This window comes from Lampris incognitus, chromosome 11 (assembly GCF_029633865.1).
Source record: "Lampris incognitus isolate fLamInc1 chromosome 11, fLamInc1.hap2, whole genome shotgun sequence".
NCBI classification, from domain to species: Eukaryota; Metazoa; Chordata; class Actinopteri; order Lampriformes; family Lampridae; genus Lampris; species Lampris incognitus.
This window is the reverse complement of record NC_079221.1, coordinates 3,478,730-3,502,804: the sequence shown is the minus strand read 5'-3', so window position 1 is coordinate 3,502,804 and position 24,075 is coordinate 3,478,730. Positions and strand designations below refer to the sequence as shown.

General features: G+C 46.2%; 1 protein-coding gene across 3 annotated transcripts in view; it reads right to left on the bottom strand.

Annotated features, from left to right (window-relative positions):
* Positions 1-3,705: 3,705 nt before the first annotated feature.
* The window catches only part of tank (TRAF family member-associated NFKB activator), a 29,830-nt gene continuing 9,460 nt past the window's right edge, over positions 3,706-24,075 (bottom strand). The window contains exons 1-8 of one of the 3 annotated variants that reach the window (XM_056289001.1): positions 12,923-13,058; positions 10,893-11,034; positions 10,591-10,702; positions 10,246-10,352; positions 7,462-7,526; positions 7,235-7,353; positions 5,478-5,884; positions 3,706-4,165 (exon numbers count right to left, since the gene is read on the bottom strand). In XM_056289001.1, the coding sequence (XP_056144976.1) occupies positions 3,995-4,165; positions 5,478-5,884; positions 7,235-7,353; positions 7,462-7,526; positions 10,246-10,352; positions 10,591-10,702; positions 10,893-10,991 (1,080 nt within the window). In that variant the 5' untranslated portion in view covers positions 10,992-11,034; positions 12,923-13,058 and the 3' untranslated portion in view covers positions 3,706-3,994. Of the gene's footprint in view, positions 4,197-5,477; positions 5,885-7,234; positions 7,354-7,461; positions 7,527-10,245; positions 10,353-10,590; positions 10,703-10,892; positions 11,035-12,922; positions 13,059-24,075 lie in introns of those variants that run through there. The other 2 variants (XM_056289003.1, XM_056289002.1) reach the window with 2 other exon arrangements.

Here is a 24,075-nt window from a genome sequence, read left to right as displayed (position 1 = left end):
TCTCATGTGCCAACGTCTCACTTACTTGGAAGGGGAAAAACCAAACAGATTCTGCTGTCTCAAGTACTGTTGCTGATAACGCTGCAGGCCTGAGTCCTGAGTGGCGGTGGTATCCCAATGCTGCAGGCGTCTTGTCACCAAACACTTGCAAAACAGTACAACAACAAAAAAAAGCTTGTTTGTCATCTTCACGCCAGCTTATCAGCCCGGGAGTGAAGGGCTGCAAGGTGCTCTGTGCACGGCGGTGTGTTTCAGTGCACATTTTGTCCCCGTTTCCTTATCACATCATCACACAAGACAGTGGAAATCATTGCAGCAGTTTGCAAAGCTGTGAATAAATATTGCAGAAGTCAAAAGCTGTTGCTGCTGTTCGAAAAGATTAAGGCTTGGTCAAATTCTACAGGTCAAACGAGAGATTGGGAGAAAATAATATCATCACCTGTATATGATGTGAAACACGGGGAACACTTCATCATAACTACACAAATGAAGCATTGCTTTAAGTATTACTAACCACTGAGTTCATCATTTGTAAAGCAAGACATGCACCAGTGGTTAGTGTTAATAGATGTTTATAAATACTTATTAATACTGCAGTTCATGATTAATTCATGCACACATGTGCATGTAAATAGTGTGTAAATCATGTACTTGCATTTCTTTTGCGAGTCTCAAGGTGCTGCCGGCCTTTCAGTCTCGCGTGTGAACGCTTTGTAAGACACATATAGTCCTCACTTTACATGAGCTCATACAAAATACTTACCCAACAACTAGTAAGTATTAATAATTATTTACAAGCATCTGTTAACGCTCACTAACCACTGGTGCATGTCTTGCTTTACAGATGATGAATTCAGCAGTAACCGATACTTAACTATTGCTTAATTGGTGCAGTTATTATAAAGTGTTAGCAAAATGTGTTTTGATTTCATGGACCTCAGACTAAGTCTATTAACTAGCTGAAAGAGTTCCAAAAATAACTCCCCCCCCCCCATCCTCATAGGCAAAGCCATGTTTAAACCTAACATTTCAGTTCGTCGCTGCATTACTTTCACAGCATCAGTAGAATTAACAAAAAACACCCGTGCTCATTTTAACACCAAATTAATTGTCTGATAAAAGACACATGCCGATGCTAGAAGTATTGATCCACAACGGCAACATAAGCCAGTACCTGACTGCACAGGTTCCACGTTGCAGAAGATGTGGCTCCACACGGACTCCTGGTTTAACTCACTGGAATTAGTTTCTGTGCCGAGGGCGTCGTGCCGCTGTTCCAGCTTCCCCACACAAGCTGAAGCACAGCCCTCGACTTGTGGTGCTGCTGACGCCCAATCTGCCACGATCACCTATTAAGTAACGGGAAAGATATCAGAAATATCACCAAAATCCTCATTTAAAATTGACAAGAGGTGCTTAATATGTAGTTCTGAAGAGACGGATATTACACTTCCATTCCTGAAGCTTCCAGTTTGGGGTGATTCTTCAATTTGGGGCACTTTTGACGTTTGACATTTTAAAAAAATAAAAAATACATTTCTTAAAAATCTGTTTTGTTTTTTTCCTTGTTCAAAAGCTCTATTAAGTGGTGTGGAACAAACATCTTAGCACAGCTTTGATCGTCCTACAAAATAAGTGTGATGTTATGATGCTTTTTTCAAAGTTATAACAGCAAAATGTGATGTAAGGACACGTGGTGGTCATGACAACTTTCACTTTTTAGAGAAAAGGTTGGCCAAGACTTAGACTTGCTAAGCTAACTTGTTAGCTAGCATACAATGTACAATGGATATACGTGAATAAAGACAAATGTTTTCTTTCTGCACTAAAATACTCAACTAGTAACTTGTTTGGTGATGACTTGTAATAACCATCCTGTCAGATCAGGACATATAAACCTTCACATTACTTACATGTGTAATAACCATCCTGTCAGATCAGGACATATAAACCTTCACATGACTTACATGTGTAATAACCATCCTGTCAGATCAGGACATATAAACCTTCACATGACTTACATGTGTAATAACCATCCTGTCAGATCAGGACATATAAACCTTCACATGACTTACATGTGTAATAACCATCCTGTCAGATCAGGACATATAAACCTTCACATGACTTACATGTGTAATAACCATCCTGTCAGATCAGGACATATAAACCTTCACATTACTACATGTGTAATAACCATCCTGTCAGATCAGGACATATAAACCTTCACATGACTTACATGTGTAATAACCATCCTGTCAGATCAGGACATATAAACCTTCACATTACTACATGTGTAATAACCATCCTGTCAGATCAGGACATATAAACCTTCACATGACTTACATGTGTAATAACCATCCTGTCAGATCAGGACATATAAACCTTCACATTACTACATGTGTAATAACCATCCTGTCAGATCAGGACATATAAACCTTCACATTACTACATGTGTAATAACCATCCTGTCAGATCAGGACATATAAACCTTCACATTACTACATGTGTAATAACCATCCTGTCAGATCAGGACATATAAACCTTCATATTACTACATGTGTAATAACCATCCTGTCAGATCAGGACATATAAACCTTCACATTACTACATGTGTAATAACCATCCTGTCAGATCAGGACATATAAACCTTCACATTACTACATGTGTAATAACCATCCTGTCAGATCAGGACATATAAACCTTCACATGACTTACATGTGTAATAACCATCCTGTCAGATCAGGACATATAAACCTTCACATTACTACATGTGTAATAACCATCCTGTCAGATCAGGACATATAAACCTTCACATTACATTTGTGACATGGAAAAGTCACGCTGCTGCCATGACTGCTCATGAGCCTCTGAGCACTACTCGTTTCCATGGCAACCACGTTGTTGTTGTTGTTTGAAAAAGCGTTGTTGCTCTAAAATGTTGGGTGTGATGTAATGACAGATGTATGAGGGACAGCCATATTTAACTATAAAAGTGTGCAAGTTGCACATATAAACCATGTGAATTTGAAATATGTCTTTTCAAATTATGATGAGAAAATGCAGAGTAAAGCTTTAATGAATTTAAGCATTTTATTACTTTATTGTAGAGGGAAGTTAAAAAGTCTGGGCTGGGGACAAGCCCACAACAGTGAAATTCTGGCACATTTGAATTTTCAACATACTGAACAAGTATTAAAATGTCATCACTGAGACACAAATCTGTTTTCATAGCTAACACAACCTAACGCTAACACATACAGTAACTGTTTCCTCCACAAAAAAAAAAAAGTTCTTGAAAATCCACCCTGGGGACAGAAAAACTCCCTTAACTGAAGAATCACCCTTTCACCTTCTCTGCATGAAAAGTGTAACGTCAAGAGGATTTCAGTAAAGCGTCAAAAAAAAAAATATGACAAAACTTACATTTCCCATTTCCACTTCGTCCACTGTCAGAGTGAAGATCTCCCTGAAACACATGCATCATGACATATATTTCAATCCTTGAACACTTGGGAGATATTAAGAATTTACACAAAAAAAAATTTTTTTTTTAAAGTTTATAAATATGCACGTCATATCAAGACGGCATCGTCTCCATCCGGATCCTTTCATGTATCGTCTCGACCACGTCAGCAACAACCCACCTGCCTTGTTGACGCGTCTTAGAAATAACGTAAATGACACAGCTAAAGGAACATTCTCCGGAAGATTAAATGATTGCTTTATTACACTCATGTCTACCATCAGAGTACAACTTCAGAGTAATATTTAAAAAAATATAAAGGACAGGAAAGTGTACCATTCAACTTTCTGAAATTAAATAAATGGACTGAGAATGGGTTCAAGTCTTATGGCAAAAGGCAGTGTCATTTGAAATCCAGTACAGCGCATGTACAGTACTCCATGGCAGGCAACAAAGGCATAAATAAACCGTGACTACAGTAAAGTCTCGCAGGCGCTGGCACGTCGGCCCGCCAGTCTCTGCTTCCCAATGTCAGTTGCTGGCTTCGCTCTTGTGAGAGAAATGCGAGTAGAGATGGCTGTTCATTTGCTGTGGAGGAACCACGGCGTGGCAGAAAGCACACTTATCGGGGCTGCCGCTCTGCACCATCTCCAGCTCCATCCCGGCGTTGGCTGCGTCACACAGCTCGGGGCTCCAGTGAGGCTGCACAGCAGAGACACAAGCACACAGAACACTGGATTACCCACACACTCAGCAATGCTGTACACCCACCCACCCACCCACCCAAAGGTACGCTGGGCCACAGCAAACTGCTGCTTTTTTATTTTTGTGTTGAAATTTTCCCCCCTTTTTGCTCCCCAGTTGTATCAGGCCACTTACTCCACTCTTCTGAGCCGTCCCGGTCTCTGCTCCACCCCCTCTGCTGACCCGGGGAGGGCTGCAGACTACCACATGCCTCCTCCCATACATGTGGAGTCACCAGCCGCTTCTTTTCACCTGACAGTGAGGAGTTTCACCAGGGGGACGTAGCACGTGGGAGGATCACGCTATCCCCCCCCCCCAAACAGGCGCCCCGCCCGACCAGAGGAGGCGCTAGTGCAGCGACCAGGACACATACCCACATCCGGCTTCCCACCCGCACACACGGCCAATTGTGTCTGTAGGGACGCCCCACCAAGCCGGAGGTAACACGGGGATTCGAACCAACGACCCCCATGTGGGTAGGCAACAGAATAGAGCAGTACGCCACCCGAACGCCCCCTAACTTGCTTTTGAGAGATGCAGGGAAGAGTGTGAGTGTGTGCTCACTGAACCCGCCTCCAGAGGGGGGGGGGGGGGGAGAAAACAACATTCCCCGACATGTAAGGCCCAGTGATGCTCAAGTGTTGAATTATGCAACGGTGCAACTGGTCACCAAGTGTGGCGGCTGAGCTCTGGCCAGCCGGTGAACACGATCTCGCGGATCTTAACACTCGTAATTGCACATGTCGACTCAAGCGAGGAACAGCGCTGCACTGTGAGGATTTGTTCAGAGAAAGCACAGCACAGCGTCTTGTCGTTGCGTGACAAATGAGCGAATGAGAAAGGAAAGGAGTGAGGATGCTGCAACACGATAAACCCTTTGGGTCTGAAGCGACTCGCCAGGGCAGGTGAGCTGCAGCACGGACGGTTATATACTGTAGCTCATAATACAAAGATAATTAAAAAAATCACACTTCTCCATCAGAATCCTTTCATCAGATTTATACACTGTACTGTACTGTGCTTCCATCTGGCTCCCACTCGCCGATATGCCAAATATAACCAGAGTAGCCATGCCCCCCCTCCCCTCCCCCAAAGAAACAGAAAAAAATAATCAGCACACATCACACGCTGATATTTTCGAGTGAGGCCAGTGTTTTTCTTTTTTTCCCCTCCCTGTACTTCACACTCCTTTTCTCATCCATTAGCGAAGGGCAATCAGAAACTGATAATTTGCTACTACCTTTCTCAGGCCTTTTCCAGCGATTCTCACCTGTTGGGGTCCCCGCACGCTCTCCTGGGAGAGCGAGGTGGAGGAGGATGTAGCGTGGGAGGGGGACGGAGGGTACACAAAAGGCACGGTCAACTCCCCGGGCGTCTCCTCCCTCACTTCGGCGGGGACGCAGCCCAGGGGCCGTACCCTGGGCATGGCTAGAACCCCGGGCCTCTCGGGGGCGCTGTGCAGGAACTCGTATTCGCTGTCTGCCGCGGGCGGGAACTTGACGCTGAGCTTGGTGAGAGATTCCACCAGGTCCCTGTCCTCGGGGCTGGCGCCGCGGGAGGCCAGACACGTGGAGGGGTGTGGGATCTCTACCGGTGACCTCAGCCCCGAGGGAAAGGACCTCTCTGCCTGCTCTGCTGTGCCGTCCGTGCACTGGATGGGCATGGAGAACCCCTGGTCTGTTCGACGGCAGAGAGACATGGCATTTTACATACGCTTATTGTGTCTACATCAACCCACTGCAACACTGGTGCAACACTGGTGCAACACTGGTGCAACACTGGTGCAACACTAGTGCAGCTGCACCAGTGTTGCACCAGTGTTGCACCAGTGTTGCACCAGTGTTGCACCAGTGTTGCACTAGTGCAGGCTTTGAGGACAGCCACGACTAGCACTGATTCTCAAACTTGTGCGCAATAAGAAAAAACGTCAAGGTAATTCTTACATACGCTTATTGTGTCTACATCAACCCACTGCAACGCTGGTGCAACACTAGTGCAGCTGCACCAGTGTTGCACCAGTGTTGCACCAATTATGCACCAGTGTTGCACCAGTGTTGCACTAGTGTTGCACTAGTGTTGCACCAGTGTTGCACTAGTGTTGCACCAGTGTTGCACCAGTGTTGCACTAGTGTTGCACCAGTGTTGCACCAGTGCAGGCTTTGAGGACAGCCACGACTAGCACTGATTCTCAAACTTGTGCGCAACAAGAAAAAACGTCAAGGTAATTCTCACCTCCCATTATATTTTCGTTTGTGATTTTTTCTTTTCTCCCCAGTTGTACTTGGCCAATTACCCCGCTCTGCGAGCCGTCCCGGTCTCTGCTCCACCCCCTCTGCTGATCCGGGGAGGGCTGCAGACTACCACATGCCTCCTCCCATACATGTGGAGTCATCAGCCGCTTCTTTTCACCTGACAGTGAGGAGTTTCACCAGGGGGACGTAGCGCGTGGGAGGATCACCCTATTCCCCCCAGTTCCCCCCCGAACAGGTACCCCGACCGACCAGAGGAGGCGCTAGTGCAGCGACCAGGACACACACCCACATCCGGCTTCCCACCCGCAGACACACACGGCCAGTTGTGTCTGCAGGCAATGGAACAGACTGCCACATCACCCACACGCCCTCATTATGTTTCCTAATCTTTTACTGAAGACCTGAACTGGACAAAATAAACATAACATAATTATACGTATAACTAATGTCCAGAGCAGTACACTGCATTCGACAGGGGGATAATCAAACGTGTTTATAGGCTGCGTTTTCACACAGGTGGCCGGCCACGGTTCACGTGGGCAACGAGGCACTGATGTACAGGAGGTTCTGGTTAAGGTGTTGTGCTCTAATTGCATTCAAGAAGAAAGCAAAAGCAGGTAATCTCACAATGTGTCATGACATAACCAAAGCAAGTGCAGGTCAACACGCTTCCTCTGCAGTAACTGAATTAAAAAAGAACTGGTTTTAGGTTTGGCTCGTGTGCGACTGCAGCGAATACTGAGCTGTCGCCTGAGCCGGTAAACGTTGACATTACCAAACGACGTATCATTTCCCCCGTGAAATCTTTTAAGATGATCTTTCTGTCTTCTCGTTAATGACCGTATCTGCTGGAATTTCCCTTGAATTGCTTCAAACGCCTCAAGCATGTCTCGGCTGAGAAACAAAAGACAGAAAGATGAGAAGAAGAAGAGGAAGAAGAAAAACCTTTTTTAGCAATAACGCACATGAGAAACTGACTGGTATGCAAGGAGAGACACATACTTGTCAATATTGTTGTTTACTGGTAATTTAGGAGGAACAACCACAGCAGTTTCCATATTCTCCTTCTGAAAAATAGACAAATGACAATTGCATGTGCATGTGCGAAAAAGAAAAGAAAAAAGAAAAATCAAGTCACTGATTGCAAGTAAATCCACAATTTCTATTTAACAAGAAGTGCAGGTGTGCACCGGTTAATGGTTATACATTCATTTACTGTAGTGGAGTCCCCCTGCACAGAGAATCGTGTCAGACTGCAGCCGAGGCCAGCGAGCGCTGGATGGTGCAGGGATGTTATCCTCTAGCACCATCTGTTGATGCAGAGCAGAACTCCCTCCATCCCCCCCCCCCCCCAAGTGATGTTAGAGCTCTGTCTGGAATCGCTGCATGTAATTACACGTACTGGATGTTAACGCGTGTGATGTTAAGTCTGGTTTTAGTGTACCGAGATGAGACCGAAGACTGTTTTCCTCACCACAGCCCAACAGTGAGGGTGTATGCTACTGTAGTCGTTCCTACAGCGAGCGAGCGAGCGAGCCTTCTGTGTGGCTAAACACAGGCTTGGCTTCTCTTCCAGCCGTTAACATCCTTATATACAAGGTCCTCGTGGTCACTCAGGTCAGCAGAAAGGGAAACGTGGAATCTGGGAGAAGTCTTAAAAGCTGCAGGGTTGGCTGGTCAGGGTAACCGTCGTTTGAACCGACGGCCGGGGTTTAAGGCCCGTGACGGCAGGCGCTCTCTAACAGGCACGGCACTCTGGGCTATTTGAAGCATGACACGTGGAAAGAGAATTTACCTACAGGGGATCAGTTGAGCATCACATTATTACTGGAGAGACTCATATTGTGCTCCAGTAAAGCAAGAGTAAAGTTTGAAGAAACAACCTGCGGTAGTAGCTGTTTCAGAGTTGGGTGCACAAGGACGGTAAACTAAAATCAAAGCACAATATATAACATACACTGAACGACAACACCGAACATGTTTCCTCGCCACAGAGGGAACAGATAAGCCATTGTGTACTGAATTATGTACAAACTTCACCCATTTGCAAATTATGTGCAGATGGGTGACAGGAAGCATGTTTTAAAGATTTCTGTAAGAATCCATCAAAATGTGACCTACGCTGAAGAGTTAGGCTGCAGCCATGTTTACTGATGCAACGCACTCGCAGCATTTACACAACAGTGGCTCTCAAACATTGTCTTTTTTTTTTGGATTTCCCCCCCTTTTGCTCCCCAGTTGTACCCGGCCAATTACCCCACTCTTCCGAGCCGTCCCGGTCTCTGCTCCACCCCCTCTGCCGATCCGGGGAGGGCTGCAGACTACCACATGCCTCCTCCCATACATGTGGAGTCACCAGCCGCTTCTTTTCACCTGACAGTGAGGAGTTTCACCAGGGGGACGTAGCGTGTGGGAGGATCATGCTATTCCCCCCAGTTCCCCCTCCCCCCTGAACAGGCGCCCCGACTGACCAGAGGAGGCGCTAGTGCAGCGACCAGGACACATACCCACATCCAGTTTCCCACCTGCTGACATGGCCAATTGTGTCGTGGTTCTAACATTTTGGACCAAGCATCACCTCTGATCCAACCGGAAGACCCATGTATCTCCTACAAGCCCCCAAGTTACAAAGCCACAGAAAAATCACACACACACACACACAACTCTAACAAACTACAACCTGTCATCATGAAAAAAGCAAAAAGCACCGCTGTAAATAAGATTTCCCTGCTGACAAACACGACCGTAGCTGCATCAGTACACTCTAATAACAAGATTATACTTCCACTATGCTGGTCAAGAGGATGCCAAACTGAGAATGTTCAAATATTGTAATAGTTCTGATTAGGCTTTGCCAATTTCTCCGAGTATACGGCAAAATGTCCAGTTATCCGCCGTACCACCTAGGGGCGCTCTGGTGCGCGTGCAATAGTTTGAGAACAACTGTCGCAAAATGATCAAACGTGACAAATCACGAAGGCAGAAGCAGCAGGTGCTGCACACTGTGCAGCACACTGTGCAGCACAGTGTGTGTGTGTGTGTGTGTGTGTGTGTGTGTGTGCATTTTTCAACCTTAATTATTCTTTTTAAATCCCTGCCTCTCGTGTGTTGATTCGGCCTCTGTTTTCATTTTTGATTAATTTCCTTTTTGTTTCTTTCACTCGTTTGTTTATTTGAAGTTTACTTCCACCCGGCAGTTCCTATTCTGTTGGCAAGAGGAAACCCATGTTGGGTTTATTTGGTTTGGATTTCGGTCCAGTAATGTTTGGCAGATAAGGTTCCGTGGATTTCTATCGGCGGAGAAGGTGAAGCACCTCGGCCAGGCTATTTGCTTAGCATTTGCATTCAGTCACTGGTGTTTAGCAGGCAGCTAGCATACAATGAACATTAAAGCCACAGTGAACATTCCCTGATGGTGGTTTTTTGCAAGTACCTGTTTTGTGTGACATTAAAGACGCACACACATATATATATATATATATATATAAATGTACCAAGTAGTTTGGACTACTTTTTGAAACTGACTTGTGTAACCAAAAAGACATTTCTCTAGATGGCACCTCTGATGTAATTTGACTTCCTCAACTGACAGTAAAAAGGGTAGCGTGTAACTTCAGACTTTTGACGTAGCTTAACCTACACTACATGTGTGTTTAAGTGTACGAGTAGGAGCCGATTTCCAATGTTATCTGGAAAAAACAATACATGCAAGAAGTAATATTGCATTTACCACACTTGGAAATGTACAGGGCCAACATGGGCGACGCACAGCCACACTGAACATACCAGGTACTGTATCTTCCGTAAGGCGCCAGTTCCATCGAGCAGATGGTTGCAAGGCAGCAACATTTTTTCTTCCTGTTTTCTAGGAGCCAGCTCACATTTCATCTCTCCTAGGAACCCAAAGACAATGCAACTTAACTGACAGTCAGACACTACCTGCCATCACGCAGGAAGTACAGCTTGGTGAAAAAGGGGCAACATGACATCGATGACGTAAGGAAACGAGGCAACAAAACACCTTTTCATCAAACAAAGTCCTGGTCTGACGGTCACCGTGCAGAATGCACTGCAAGACTTGTTGCATTTCAAACAAACGAGAGGACAATCCTTCTGGCGTATCTCACTCACCTGACGGCTGCTTTTTTGTTAATATCAGCTGAGCTTCGAGATCCGAGATTAACTGCTGCTGGTGCTCTATCTGCTTCTGAAGTTCTTGCGTGTAGCGCTCATAGTATTCAGTCTGTAAAAAGTAGACTTGTTATGGCATTATCAGCTTCACTGACATTTTTACCCAGAAAAAAACAGACGTGTATATGACGCTTGATTTGTGAAACTAGCAAAGCCAGCTGTATTTTGACAAGTTGGAGTGAATTATTCATTAGTTTCTTGTTTGGGTCATTTTTAAACATTTGGATTTCCCTCCATATTACCATTTGCTGTAGCTCCTTTTTAGCATTGTCTTTCTCAATGGAGGCCTGGCGATAAGCTTCAAAAGCTTTGTTGAGCTGGTCTCCAATGTTCCTCTCCATGCCGTGTGCTCCACAATCATCACTGACACAGCAGACATGAGCCCTGTGTGTGAAACAACACAGTCAGGGTTTTGAAACACGGTGCCACCAGTTGCTTAAACTCATTCCGATGTGACTGCCTGAGGAAACCCGCTTTAAAGAAGGCCAGCATTTCTCGATGCCATTCGGTCAAGCAGACGCAACAGAGGAACACAACGGGAAATGTTTGATAACTGCGCCCTTCGTAGTGTTTTTGCTATAAAAGGTATGCACAGGCGCCTTTATGAACTGTGAAGCCAAAAATGATGGCCAAGAACTGATAGAGTAGAGTCATCACGTCGACATTACTCAATTCTATCTGCTGATGCAAGGACCATATTGTGCAACCTGGAAACATACCCTCCTCTTTCCTTAACACGGGAGCAGTGTGGATGGGAAGTCAACGTTACCACACCAACACGATGAGCTCCTCACATGAGCCATCATTTAAGTAATAATGCTTTGACTGGGCATTACGACGCCTTCTCTGGCTCTTCGAGAAAGGGGTGGTCAGCAGCAAAGGCTTGGTAAAGGGTCCTTAAAACGTCTTGATCAATTCACAGTTCAATAAACAGCTTCGTGTGGCTCCCGGGGGCTCAGGTGAAACGATGAGCACTTCGTTCACAGGCGACGTGGGGTTTGTGTGGAGTCGGATGAGGCTGTGCTCGGTTTTGTTCTTTCTTCCTCCAGATGTCACGTTTTAAAAATTCAGAAAAAAACAAACAAACAAACAAACACAACTGACAGCCATCAAAAAGCAGCATCACACCGTGCAGTTTAACCGGGCTCTTCTTCAGTTTAACCGGGCTCTTCTTCAGTTTAACCGGGCTCTTCTTCAGTCTAACCGGGCTCTTCTTCAGTTTAACCGGGCTCTTCTTCAGTTTAACCAAGCTCTTCTTCAGTTTAACAGGGCCCTTTTTCAGTCTAACTGGGCTCTTCTTCAGTCTAACCGGGCTCTTCTTCAGTTTAACCAGGCTCTTCTTCAGTCTAACCGGGCTCTTCTTAAGTTTAACCAGGCTCTTCTTCCGTTTAACCAGGCTCTTCTTCAGTTTAACAGGGCTCTTCTTCAGTTTAACCGGGCTCTTCTTCAGTTTAACCGGGCTCTTCTTCAGTTTAACCGGGCTCTTCTCCAGTCTAACCGGGCTCTTCTTCAGTTTAACTGGGCTCTTCTTCAGTTTAACCGGGCTCTTCTTCAGTCTAACCGGGCTCTTCTTCAGTCTAACCGGGCTCTTCTTCAGTTTAACCGGGCTCTTCTTCAGTTTAACCGGGCTCTTCTCCAGTCTAACCGGGCTCTTCTTCAGTTTAACCAGGCTCTTCTTCAGTTTAACCAGGCTCTTCTTCAGTCTAACCGGGCTCTTCTTCAGTTTAACAGGGCCCTTCTTCAGTCTAACCGGGCTCTTCTTCAGTCAAACCGGGCTCTTCTCCATGATGAACAGGACCGTGTGGATCCCGAGACGACCTCGAAGGGGCAGGCTGACCTCCGAGTCATTATCCGCTTAATCCACTTTAATAAACACCACAGATGTCACTTGACTGCAACACACACACGCACACACACACACACACGCACACACACACACACACACACACACACACACACACAGCCGCCCAGCATCCTCTGCAGCATGCGGCTTTGTCAGCTTTAGGAAGCAGCCACGCCGGGACGAGGCGCAGCAGCGGAGCGACCGTCTCCACGCGTCTGGCAGCAGCTCCGTGTCCCGGTCGGTCCGCCTTAAGCCAACTTTTAAAAGCCAAAAGAGTTTGGTTTTTCTGCCCCCCTCCCCCCCCCTCCCCAGCTCATTCAACCTGCCTGCCTTACAGCCCCCCCCCCCCCCCAGCAGGAGTGGCGGCAGCCAGCGAGCGGGTGAGCGGGTGAGTGGTCTCTCCCTCTCTCCCTCTCCCTCTCTCCTTACCGTCATTCGGAGAAAAAGCGGGGTGAGCGGCGGGAGGCGACGACGCCGGGGCGCTCTCTCCTCTGTCCGGGCGACGTGCGGAGGATCCGAGGCGCAGGGGAGGATGTGGTGCGCTCGGTGCGAATGTACATTTTTACGCAGAGTTTTTAGAGTTGGGAACTTCCCCCGGGGAATCCCCCTGCCCCGGTGCACTTCCGCCTTCGCTGGGACGCCGACCAATCAGCGCCGAGAGCAGCGAGCGCCGGCTGGCTGAGGGTTCTTCTTTCTGCCTACGCGCCGAGCCTCGCCGAGGACCTTGTGCTGCGTGCAGAAAGTCCCGGAAAACAGATCTCGCACCGCGGCGGTTGCCCTAATTCCGTGGTAGCGGGTTTAAGAAAAAGAAAAAAAAAACCCCAACCATATTTATTCCGATGTGCATTCAGCCCCGAGCGTGCCGAGCCCTCCGGTTCGCTACCCTGGGCTGAGAGCCGGGACCTATCCGGGAGTGGACGTGCACTCTGCAAACACGCTTGACCTCAGAACGAACCTGGAAGATCCCGAACGCGTCCGGCGAGCGTACGAGCTATAGCAAGAGGCGCGGCGGCCGGGGACTAGCCATGCCCCGAACCTGGCTCCCAGCGGAAACCTGCTAAACCCAACCATAGGTGGTGTTCGGCGCCGTCGACGCCCCATTGGGTCAAACTGGCCCATGCATGCATCAATGCATAAGTCATGCACAGATGATAGAATCCGTTTAAATGGACCCGAATCCCTTTCTCATAAGGGCAGTAAAAGAAAGAGCCCACGAACAGTTACATGTTATATATGCACCGTTAAACTGGGGGATGTGTAATGCACACTCCTCCAAACCGCCCCCGGAGTCTCTGTGGAGCTGCAGAGGAGAAGGGAGGTCGCTGCAGGAGCGCGGAGCGAAGTTCCCTGCAGGGTTTTAACCATTTAACGTTAAATGCAACTAAACGTGAAAGTAAAACGTCTAGAAGATTAATGACGGGCTTTCTGCAGCCATTTGCGGATCAACCAGTAGATGGCAGCTGTGTGATTCCTGACCTTGCCCATAGTGGGCAGGTTTACTGGTTCGTTTTATTTATTTATTTATTTATTTATTTATTTATTTATTTATCTAGTTTTCCCTCGGTGAATATTCTGTTAACCAGGCCAGACCTCTATCATGCCGGGGGCGAGGAGATCACCTGTGAAACCACCGCCCTTCCCAGTGCCAACACACATGTCAATTATAGCACACCATCCAATTAACCTTATACTACGTCACCACACATGCAAATACTTATGATCTGGAAAAGGGTGATTCTTCAATTTGGGGCACTTTTGGCTTTTGAAATTTTGAAAAAAATAAAAAGGTAATTACTTTAAAATCTGTTTTTCCTTGTTCAAAAGCTCTATTAAGTGGTGTGGAACAAACATCTTAGCACAGCTTTGATCGTCCTACAAAATAAGTGTGATGTTATGATGCTTTTTTCAAAGTTATAACAGCAAAATGTGATGTAATGACACGTGGTGGTCATGACAACTTTCACTTTTTGGAGAAAAAGTGGGCCAAGACTTAGACTTGCTCAGCTAACTTGTTAGCTAGCATACAATGTACAATGGATATACGTGAATAAAGACAAATGTTTTCTTTCTGCACTAAAATACTCAACTAGTAACTTGTTTGGTGATGACTTGTAATAACCATCCTGTCAGATCAGGACATATAAACCTTCACATTACTACATGTGTAATAACCATCCTGTCAGATCAGGACATATAAACCTTCACATGACTTACATGTGTAATAACCATCCTGTCAGATCAGGACATATAAACCTTCACATGACTTACATGTGTAATAACCATCCTGTCAGATCAGGACATATAAACCTTCACATTACTACATGTGTAATAACCATCCTGTCAGATCAGGACATATAAACCTTCACATTACTACATGTGTAATAACCATCCTGTCAGATCAGGACATATAAACCTTCACATTACATTTGTGACATGAAAAAGTTACACTGCTGCCATGACTGCTCCTGAGCCTCTGAGCACTTCTCATTTCCATGGCAACCATGTTGTTGTTGTTTGAAAAAGCGTTGTTGCTCTAAAATGTTGGGTGTGATGTAATGACAGATGTATGAGGGACAGCCATATTTAACTATAGAAATGTGCAAGTTGCACATATAAACCATATGAATTTGAAATATGTCTTTTTAAATTATGATGAGAAAATACAAAGTAAAGCTTTAATGAATTTAAGCATTTTATTACTTTATTGTAGAGGGAAGTTAAAAAGTCTGGGCTGGGGACAAGCCCACAACAGTGAAATTCTGGCACATTTGAATTTTCAACATACTGGACAAGTATTAAAATGTCATCACTGAGACACAAATCTGTTTTCATAGCTAACACAACCTAACGCTAACACATACAGTAACTGTTTTTTCCACAAAAAAAAAAAAGTTCTTGAAAATCCACCCTGGGGACAGAAAAACTCCCTTAATTGACGAATTACCCAAAAATGGAGTGACAAGGTGCCAGGTTAAGTTTGAATTATGGTCCTTTTGGTTTGCATGTAAAACTGAAAACACTGATTCCTTTACCTCTGATACCAATAATTTTTTCACCGTGTAGGCATGCAAGTTCTTGGTTAGTAGTATTAATATGAGGGGGCTTGGGTGGTCCACTCCTGTTTGCCAGATCTGGGCCAGAACCAAGCCATAGCAATGCCACATGTGCCACAGATTTGCCAAAGGTGGCCCCATATTTGTTTTGTGATATTTGGGCCATATTCACCATTTACCACACGGGCCACTTCAGGGCCACATCCAGATCACATGTTGCCCAGAGCACCGCACCTTTGCCAAAAAAGGCCCACATGTGATTTGGCATATTTGGGCCATATTTGCTATTATACATGTGGGCCACTTCAGGCTCACATCCAGTTTGTCAGGGCCAGAAGAAGACCGTCAGTGCCGCATCACTGCCTGAAGTGGCCCACATCCGGATGCCGTCTGGGTACGTCGCACATCTGCAGGGTTGAAATCACTGAAAAAATCCAAAAATACACCAATGATGACCACGTGCACGCAGCAGGATGGGGGGGGGGGAGATATTCTGACCCGAACAATGTGGGTTTGTATGGCTTCCCGTCAGCGTGTTTGTAACTGTGATGGGTTTTAATGAATAGCATACGATTTAACAGAAACATCCTCCATGTATCCTTGTCTTTCCAGTAATGATTTCCACGCTTTGTCTCCACGCTCTGCCCGTCTTGTATTTATATGGTCATTGGGGAATGTTGTGAATGTTGACCATTCCGGTCCAACATGTTCCTCATGGATACGTGACTGTCTCCAGGAATATTTCACATTCCTGTCCTCCTTGTCTGAATGTCTGTCACGCTTGTGTTTTCTACCTCACCCCGGCCAGAGGGGGGGGGGGATGCTCAGTTTTGTGATTGACACGTTCATTTTCAGTCGTGGAACAAGACGAACGCAGGCAGGGCTTCATGTGTGGGCTGGGCCAGGCTTAGCAGCAAGGGTTTGTTTACATTAGGAGAAAATTCATATCTATGGGACTCGTTCATCAATTGCTCGTACGTAGGTGCAAATTTGTTCTAACGCCGCCGTGGGATCTTTCTTTTTCCTTTTTCTTGTCTGAGCTCTCAGGATTGTCCGGCAGGGTGCATGCTCAAGGTGGAATCAGTTCATCTGGACACGCTAATGAGAGAAACGTCTCATCATCCTCTAAGCCACATCTTCAGTCTCAACTGACTGCAGGTATCGACCCCACCCTTACAAACAATACAGTGACTGCATAACGACCCAAACCAACGACCAGTTTCATATGCATCTTGCTGTGACCATTAATTACAGTTTCAATGGCCATGTGTACTGTTCACAGGGGATTTGGGAATGTTTGCAATCGCAGCATTGTAAGATGGCGACAGATGTACTCTTAGCCCCCCCCCTCCCCCGGGTCAGGAATGGTCGTTCCCTCTCGGCCTCTTTGACTCCCCATTCAAACCGCATTCCTCCCCATCAAGGATGTGCACACTGGTCCTTGAAAGAGTGGCCGCTGGCCTGTAGACGGGTGTAGACTGTGGAGTCCTGGCCTGACACGTCAGCGTTTCAACGTCGTGCCATCCTCTTGGCCGGCGTCTGTTTAGTTCCCCCCAAATCCTCTGTGAATGGTGCCCATTGCCATTGTCTTCTTCTTTCGGCTGGTTCCCCGTTTCTCAGGGGTCGCCACAGCCGATTTTAGTTTCCATCGGTACCCTGCGAGGGCACAGCACCAATGAACCCATCCCTCGACTGATCCGGTGTGGTCTTGTCAGTCTGCATACTGATTTGGCGAAATGTGACATCGGATGCCCCTCCTGACACAACCCCTAACCCTATGGATGGGGGGAGGGGTAAAGCGCTGGATGCCGTCCCAGTTTTCGTGGACTTGTGCCCATGCCTGTCACCTACCATGTATCCAAGGCCATTGTAAATCACGGCAATTTGCATATGAAACCAATCATTGGTTTCAGTCGTCATGCCACTTTATTGTTGATAAGGGTGGGGACACCTGCAGTCAGTTGAGACTGACTGCAGGTGTCCCCTTAGATGAAACGTATCTGTCAATCAACGCTGTGTCCAGAGGAACTGATCCACTTCTCTGTGGTTCCCTCAATTCTGTTGTCTCCCTCTTGCAATGGGCAATCAGCCAGGCTTGCAAAGACATCAGCGTTAGCCAGTTGGTGTTGAAATTCAGGGGTTTCACCAGGTTCTGCGCTGGTCTCTGGGACAAAGTTCAGGGATAAAAAAAAAACCCCATGGGTGTGTAAAAACAAATTTGTAGTCCAGGTTAACCTCAGTTTGTAGCTGTTTGCTGCGTCCGCTGTACAGACAGCGCCGTCTAGAAAAGACCTAGCAAGATAAGAGGACAAGCCAGTGGTGTTTTTAACTTGGGGTTTACTATGTGTTAATGCACTGCAGGCCTTTGTGTGGCCCGGTGTAGTAGTGCTGCGTGGCTGCGGTGACCCAGCTCCTCTGACCCCTGGGATCCTTCTCTGGGAGTTCTTCCGCACAGGCTGACATCCATAACCATCACAGGCATTCCAGCTCCAACCTCATTCCCTGCTGAGATTTACTGGCATATCCAGACAACCCTGAACAACCCCAATCCAGATAAAGGTTTTGAGCATACTTAAAAGCAAGGATAAAGGAGGCCATTGTAAGGGTTTCTTAGGTTCTTTGGCGTTTCTTAGACTTGTTATGGCACTGAATTAACTCTTGTCTTGTGGCTCTGGGAAAAGGAAACTATGCTGCAATAACATGATAACTGAGATTATTATACCAAACCTACTGGAATGGCAACATACTGAAACAACATGATGTAAGACCGTAACATCTCGTAACATTAATACTAACTGCTAAAAAAATCTCCACAAACTGGGTCATCGGTATGCACGTGTTCCCCGCATGAAGCAAACGAGCGTTGCCGACTCGAGACGAGGGATTGTCAGGAATCATTTTACCACTCGGTGAGTTTGAGGAGCATATTGTTTCCCCCAATAGCTTTATCAGAGTCCGATCACCTCCACATGGCAGGATGTGGGCCGACGAACAAGTCTGGAGGAAAAACAGATCCACGGGCCGATAAAGAGAGAGCCAAACTTACCAAAGAACAATCTGTTCCCTTTTATGTGGCATTCTGCTCTGTTTGACTTACCCCACCCCACCCCACCCCACCCCCACCCTCTATTCATCTCTCTCTCTCTCTCTACCAGAGGCGTGGTTTAGCCGTTAGCTTGGAGGCAGGTAGAATTAGGAGTGGCTCATCTGGGCAACAAGGAACTCCTGTATCCCCACCCTGCCTTCGTGTGTGTGTGTGCTTCAGAAGGCCGAGCGAGGGAGGTGCTGGTTAATGGAGTATTAGCTCAGGAAGACTGCTGGAAATGGTTGTCGGTATTTGCTTTTAACCTGCTAGGGATTCAATAATTGTGTGCTTGGCTTCTTTTCCTTCTTCTTCTGAACGAGTGTTCATCCGCGTTTTGTCAGCGGAAGGCTGTTTCCAGACAGTCTTTCGCAATGAGGGGCCCGAACCTGGTCACAGGAGGTAATCAGGGAGGATCTCGAAAGTATGCAGTGTTTCGTTTGACTCGCGAGTCATAATTGCCTCCATTAAATAGCTCCACCACACTATGCGCCGCTCGCAAGCCTCGCCAGCAATGCTCAGCAAAGCCTAAACGACAGTACCGAGGTCATTACCGCTGCGTTCGAGCGGCGCTTCTCGCATTTTGAAAACACAATAACAAATAGGCAGTAAAGCCCCCGCTTTAATATCTGTATTTAGCTGGTGAACAGTGGAAGGAAAATGTAAACAGCACTTCATGGCTGTTTAAAACCCCCGTTGGCTTCATACATATAATCAGGCAATCATGTTGTCGGCTAAAACAGGAATAAAAGCCTAATAAACATCATAAGTGGAGAGGGAAGAAAGGACGGGAGATGCTTTTCTGATGACAGATACCCCAAAAGCGGTTTCGGGTTTGATATACTGATATCCCGAACACGTACGAACTGATATCAGTGAGGCAGATAGACCTCGTAAATTCCCGCCAGGAAAGATCTCTGGGGAGCCGTGGCGCTTTTTACCAGCATCTGTCCGCTCGGCCTGGGGAAGACATCTGAGGGGGGGGGGCAGATGGGGCTGAGTTTTGCACTTTGCCTTTTAGGACACAGGTCATATGGTATCTCTTTCCACAGTGGTTAAGATGTCTTTGTGCAGAATTGCTAATGTCCACATTCCCCACACTTAAAAGGTGTCCCTGTGGAGTTTCTCCTCGCTGGAGTGGAGGCTCTGAGGGGAGGGTGGGGCTGTGCCTTGTCGTCTACTACGTTTACCTGTTTGAGGGCTGTAGTGTGACCCTTTGAGAATTTAACGGATTTAGGGTGATACAGATGTGCTTGGCTTTGACAAAAGGAGAAATTGACCCATTTTTGCATGTGAGGCGACGTCGTGGCGTGCCTCCGACGCGTTCGGTCACGTGAGGATTCTGTATCAGCCAGGTAGGAAACCTCATTGTTGCTCCTCTAAACAACGTGACAGGAAACTCAACATCCTGTGACGGCACACATCACACCGGAGCCTGGTTTGAGCTCAGCAGTAAATCTTAGGGGCCATTGGATCGTCCACTACAGCCCCCCTCCAGCCCCCTCCCCCCGTAAAACCCTCACCCCCACCCCCGTGTACAGCAAAATAAACAATCTGCTGTAGGTCTGCAGAAATGTGAGATCAGACAGAGGGCAGAGCTGAAGACTCTGGCATGTGGGAGGGGGGGGGAGGAATGTGGGAGCGGGGGGGGGGGGGCGGGGGATTTACAGATCAGATTTCAGGGAACCCAGAGAAAGAATGGTGGAGGAGAATGAAAAGAAACACTGCAGTAAGTTAAGACTCACAAGGACAAAAATAAATAAATAAATAGATAAAAGATGGGCAGGACAGAACAATGCTTTTTCCTCTTTCTCCTCATATCCTCTCTCTCTTTATATATATATATATATATATATATATACACACACATATATATATATACACATGTACATATATGCTGCACATGCTGCACACAGCAAACTGTTGCATCATCATAATTTCGCGTTCTTCACTCGCTGCTGTCAGAAATGATAGCTATGCAAAGATAGGGATGAATATGGGTATTGATTCGATATATATGAAAATAGGATATGTAATATGGCTGCCTTCAGGGTTTCAGAACAGACCACCCCACCACACTGCACTGAGCCAGTGGTTTGGCATCCATCAGTAATGGAAGGCAGAGCTGCACATAATATTGCTGTTTTTGTGGAGGCTCTGGCCTCAGGGGGTTCCTGCCATTCAGACACAGGCTTTCGGGGGGGAAGATGTGGTGACGATGAGCACGTAGAAAATGTGCGCAGGGATTTTGTAGGCCAGAGAACTTCTCCCAGACAATTACATTCTCTGTTTACTGAACAGTTATGTGGCATTTCTCACTGTTCCATGTGTTTTTTCTGCATTCTCACGAAAATCGTACTTACAGCATCAGTGACCCATAGCAACTCCTCCGGGAGTTAAAAGCACGGCAAGACGATAAGTCTGCTTTGCCGCCACAAACACCGAACAGAACTGGGATCAGGCTGTGGATGCATAGGGTTGGTTTTCTACGTATAAGAATAATCTTCATCTGTCTTCGTAAGGAGGATGCCCCGATCTTATCTGAGCTGAAGGACAGAAAAGTGTAGTTTACTTGCGGAGCACATGTGTAGGCCTGTAGGACGGCCTTCTCGTTCGCTAGAATGAAACAAGGGCTGTCTATTCAGATTTAGAAATACCATGTAGATGGAGGGCGAGACCCTCCTGTCGGGTTATAGTTTCCCGTTTCTGAGGGAGAGGAAGTTCTCTTCCTGTTCCTTCACAGGCCTGATATAAAGCCTTTCACCAAACAAAGTCGGTGTACCCACATTAACACACAAGAAGTGGGCTTCAGGTCACAGAACCAAAGGCCATTATCGTGCCGATTTTTCCTTTATGCGTTTGATAAACCAGCAGCTATTGTTTTATCATGTCAATCACCGATCAACATGATTAGCTGCTATTATTTTGAGGTCGCTGGACAGTCATGGCACACCCTGTTTTATTGTGGAGGATGACCTGAGATTTTCATTTTATCTGCCCTACAAGCCAACCGGTCCTTTCATTTGATCCGAATCCACAGCCCAGCATCCCAAGCTGGAACGCTGAAAGGCTCCGGACCGCCCTCTGCCACATGCATCCATTCAAAAGTTGTCAGCATCGCAGGCGACGCATGCCAGATTTCCACGTAGGATCAATGGCCTTTGGAAAAGGGACTCACAGTGCTGTGTGTTTTGCACTGAGGGAGGGTGAGGTCCACATTCCACAGAGGGAATTCCACGCTGTTGAGGGAACGGATGCGCCGGGAATATTTCACTACTGATAAACTTCAGAGATTGCGCGTCCATTTGCATTTCTATCTTCATGGGGAAACTGTGGAATCAACAGATGTACCCCCAGTGCTCCTATTACTACCCCCAATACCAGCAAAAGAAGGTACAGTGTGTATACGTTTACATATACCATATGATATATATTTATTGTATATATTTAAATATAAGATATGTATTTATACATATGTGTGTGTACATATATATATATATATATATATAACTTGAATGGGGTGACTGACTGGGCTTGGGATGGTGCTCTGCTTTTTACGATGGCATGATTTGAAGAAAAACAAAAATCACACAATCGCAACCGTATCTCCTGTTGTGAGATGGACTGTGGTCTTTTTCTCATGTTATGCCCCTCCATATTTCGAAGCCGAGGACAGGTAGGCATCAGCTGACTCTGTCAGTGCCACCGTAGTGGAAATCCCTGTAAGATACAGGGAAAATCTGTACTGATTAAAACAAATTCAGAATTATAAGGGTAGCCATGTGGTATGTCAAAGGTCTAAATAGGGCATTTGTGGCTTTTTAAATGATGTGATAATGTGCTCAGAAGGAGGCTGCATTTGATGGAGCCTTAGTTTTGGGTTCGATGAATATTTCACCATATACAAAAGATCATTGTGCAAGGCATCCGAGTGGGAAACGGATAGCTCGGAGGAAAGTCCTCGGCTGACCTGGAGGCATCTCGAGAAACATAAAGAAGCTGCTAACGCCCTCCTTCATCACTCCAGCTCATCCATTTTCGATCAGCACGCCTGCCCATTAGATAACAAGACCTAAGACAGGCAACGCCTATCAACAAGTATGAGCACTAACAGTGGGTTCAAGGAAATATGCAGAAAGGATATATTCTACCAGTTTATGCTTCATTTGGATTTATACATTATCAGCGCACCCACGAGGATCACCGCTGAGCCATAATCGCTGAGTGAGCTCAAGAACAGAGATGCATTTTCGAAGCTCTGTACAGTTCTCAGTAGATGTCGCAGAGACTTACATAAAGGATGGCAAATGGAGCTCATTTGCCATGTGTGCTGGGTGTGGCATTGCTAAAAGAGGCTGTTTATAGACTTGAACGGCACAATGCACAAAGTGACTGAAGAAGTGACGCAATGGTGCTCGCGGATGAATGGCGGAGACAGATTTTCATGGACATTTTTGAGAACGCTCCCTAAGTACAGCAAAGACTGGATAGGCAAAAGAAAGAAAGAAAAAGTGATGTATATTTACATTTAGAACTAGAATACTGGTTGGGGGGGGGGAATAATTCTTTTGTAATGTCTTGATGCGTGCTCAATAATCCAGGTAAGAAAATCAAAGAAGGTTGAATCAGTTCATCTGGATACAATAACGTTGTATCCAGATGAGCTGTTGTATCCAGTTGTATCCAGATGAACTGGATACAATGTTACAGTTGTATGCAGAACTGGATACACTTCATCTGGATACAGTATTAAATGTTGTATCCAGATGAACTGATTCAACCATCTTTGAAGTTCTTTTGCAGCTTCACTTCAGCCCTGTGTAGAATTAAAAGGCTTTAGATTAAAACGTCTATCAGTTAGTTTGGTGATGTTTTTGATTATATCTATTTTCGTGGGGCACCCTCACCAAAATGCACTTTTAATCGTTGTGAAAGTGACTATATATTAAGTGCCACTGGACACGACACGGTGAGAATGTGGACAATGGCATTATGCTGAGGCTGAAAAGCGCTATACAATGTTTACAATAAACTTTGGAGAGTTGCCTGGCAGCGGAATGTACACAATGAAACAGCACAGCGGTGCCGCTCTGTGTGTCAATGGAGGGCCTGAATGGACTCCCTTTGTGTTCATATGATTTTCATGCTTAGGACGTTTGACGTGGACAAAATGAGGGCCCCGGCCCTCCACAATAAGACCTCCAGTGCCACCGATCGTCACTATCAAGTGCTTCCTCTCGAAAAAAACAAAACAAAAAAACCCCAGAAGAAGCGTTTACAGAGCCGTGATATCTTTACAAAGGTGTCAGTCAGACACCTTTGCCGGATACGAGTGATCTCTCAATCATGCAGCCAGTCCACTGTGTGGGCGTGTGTGCTCCAAGTCCCCATTAAGGCCAATGGAGTCCCCATTTGGGCCAACACATTTTCTTAGTATGCAGAGGATG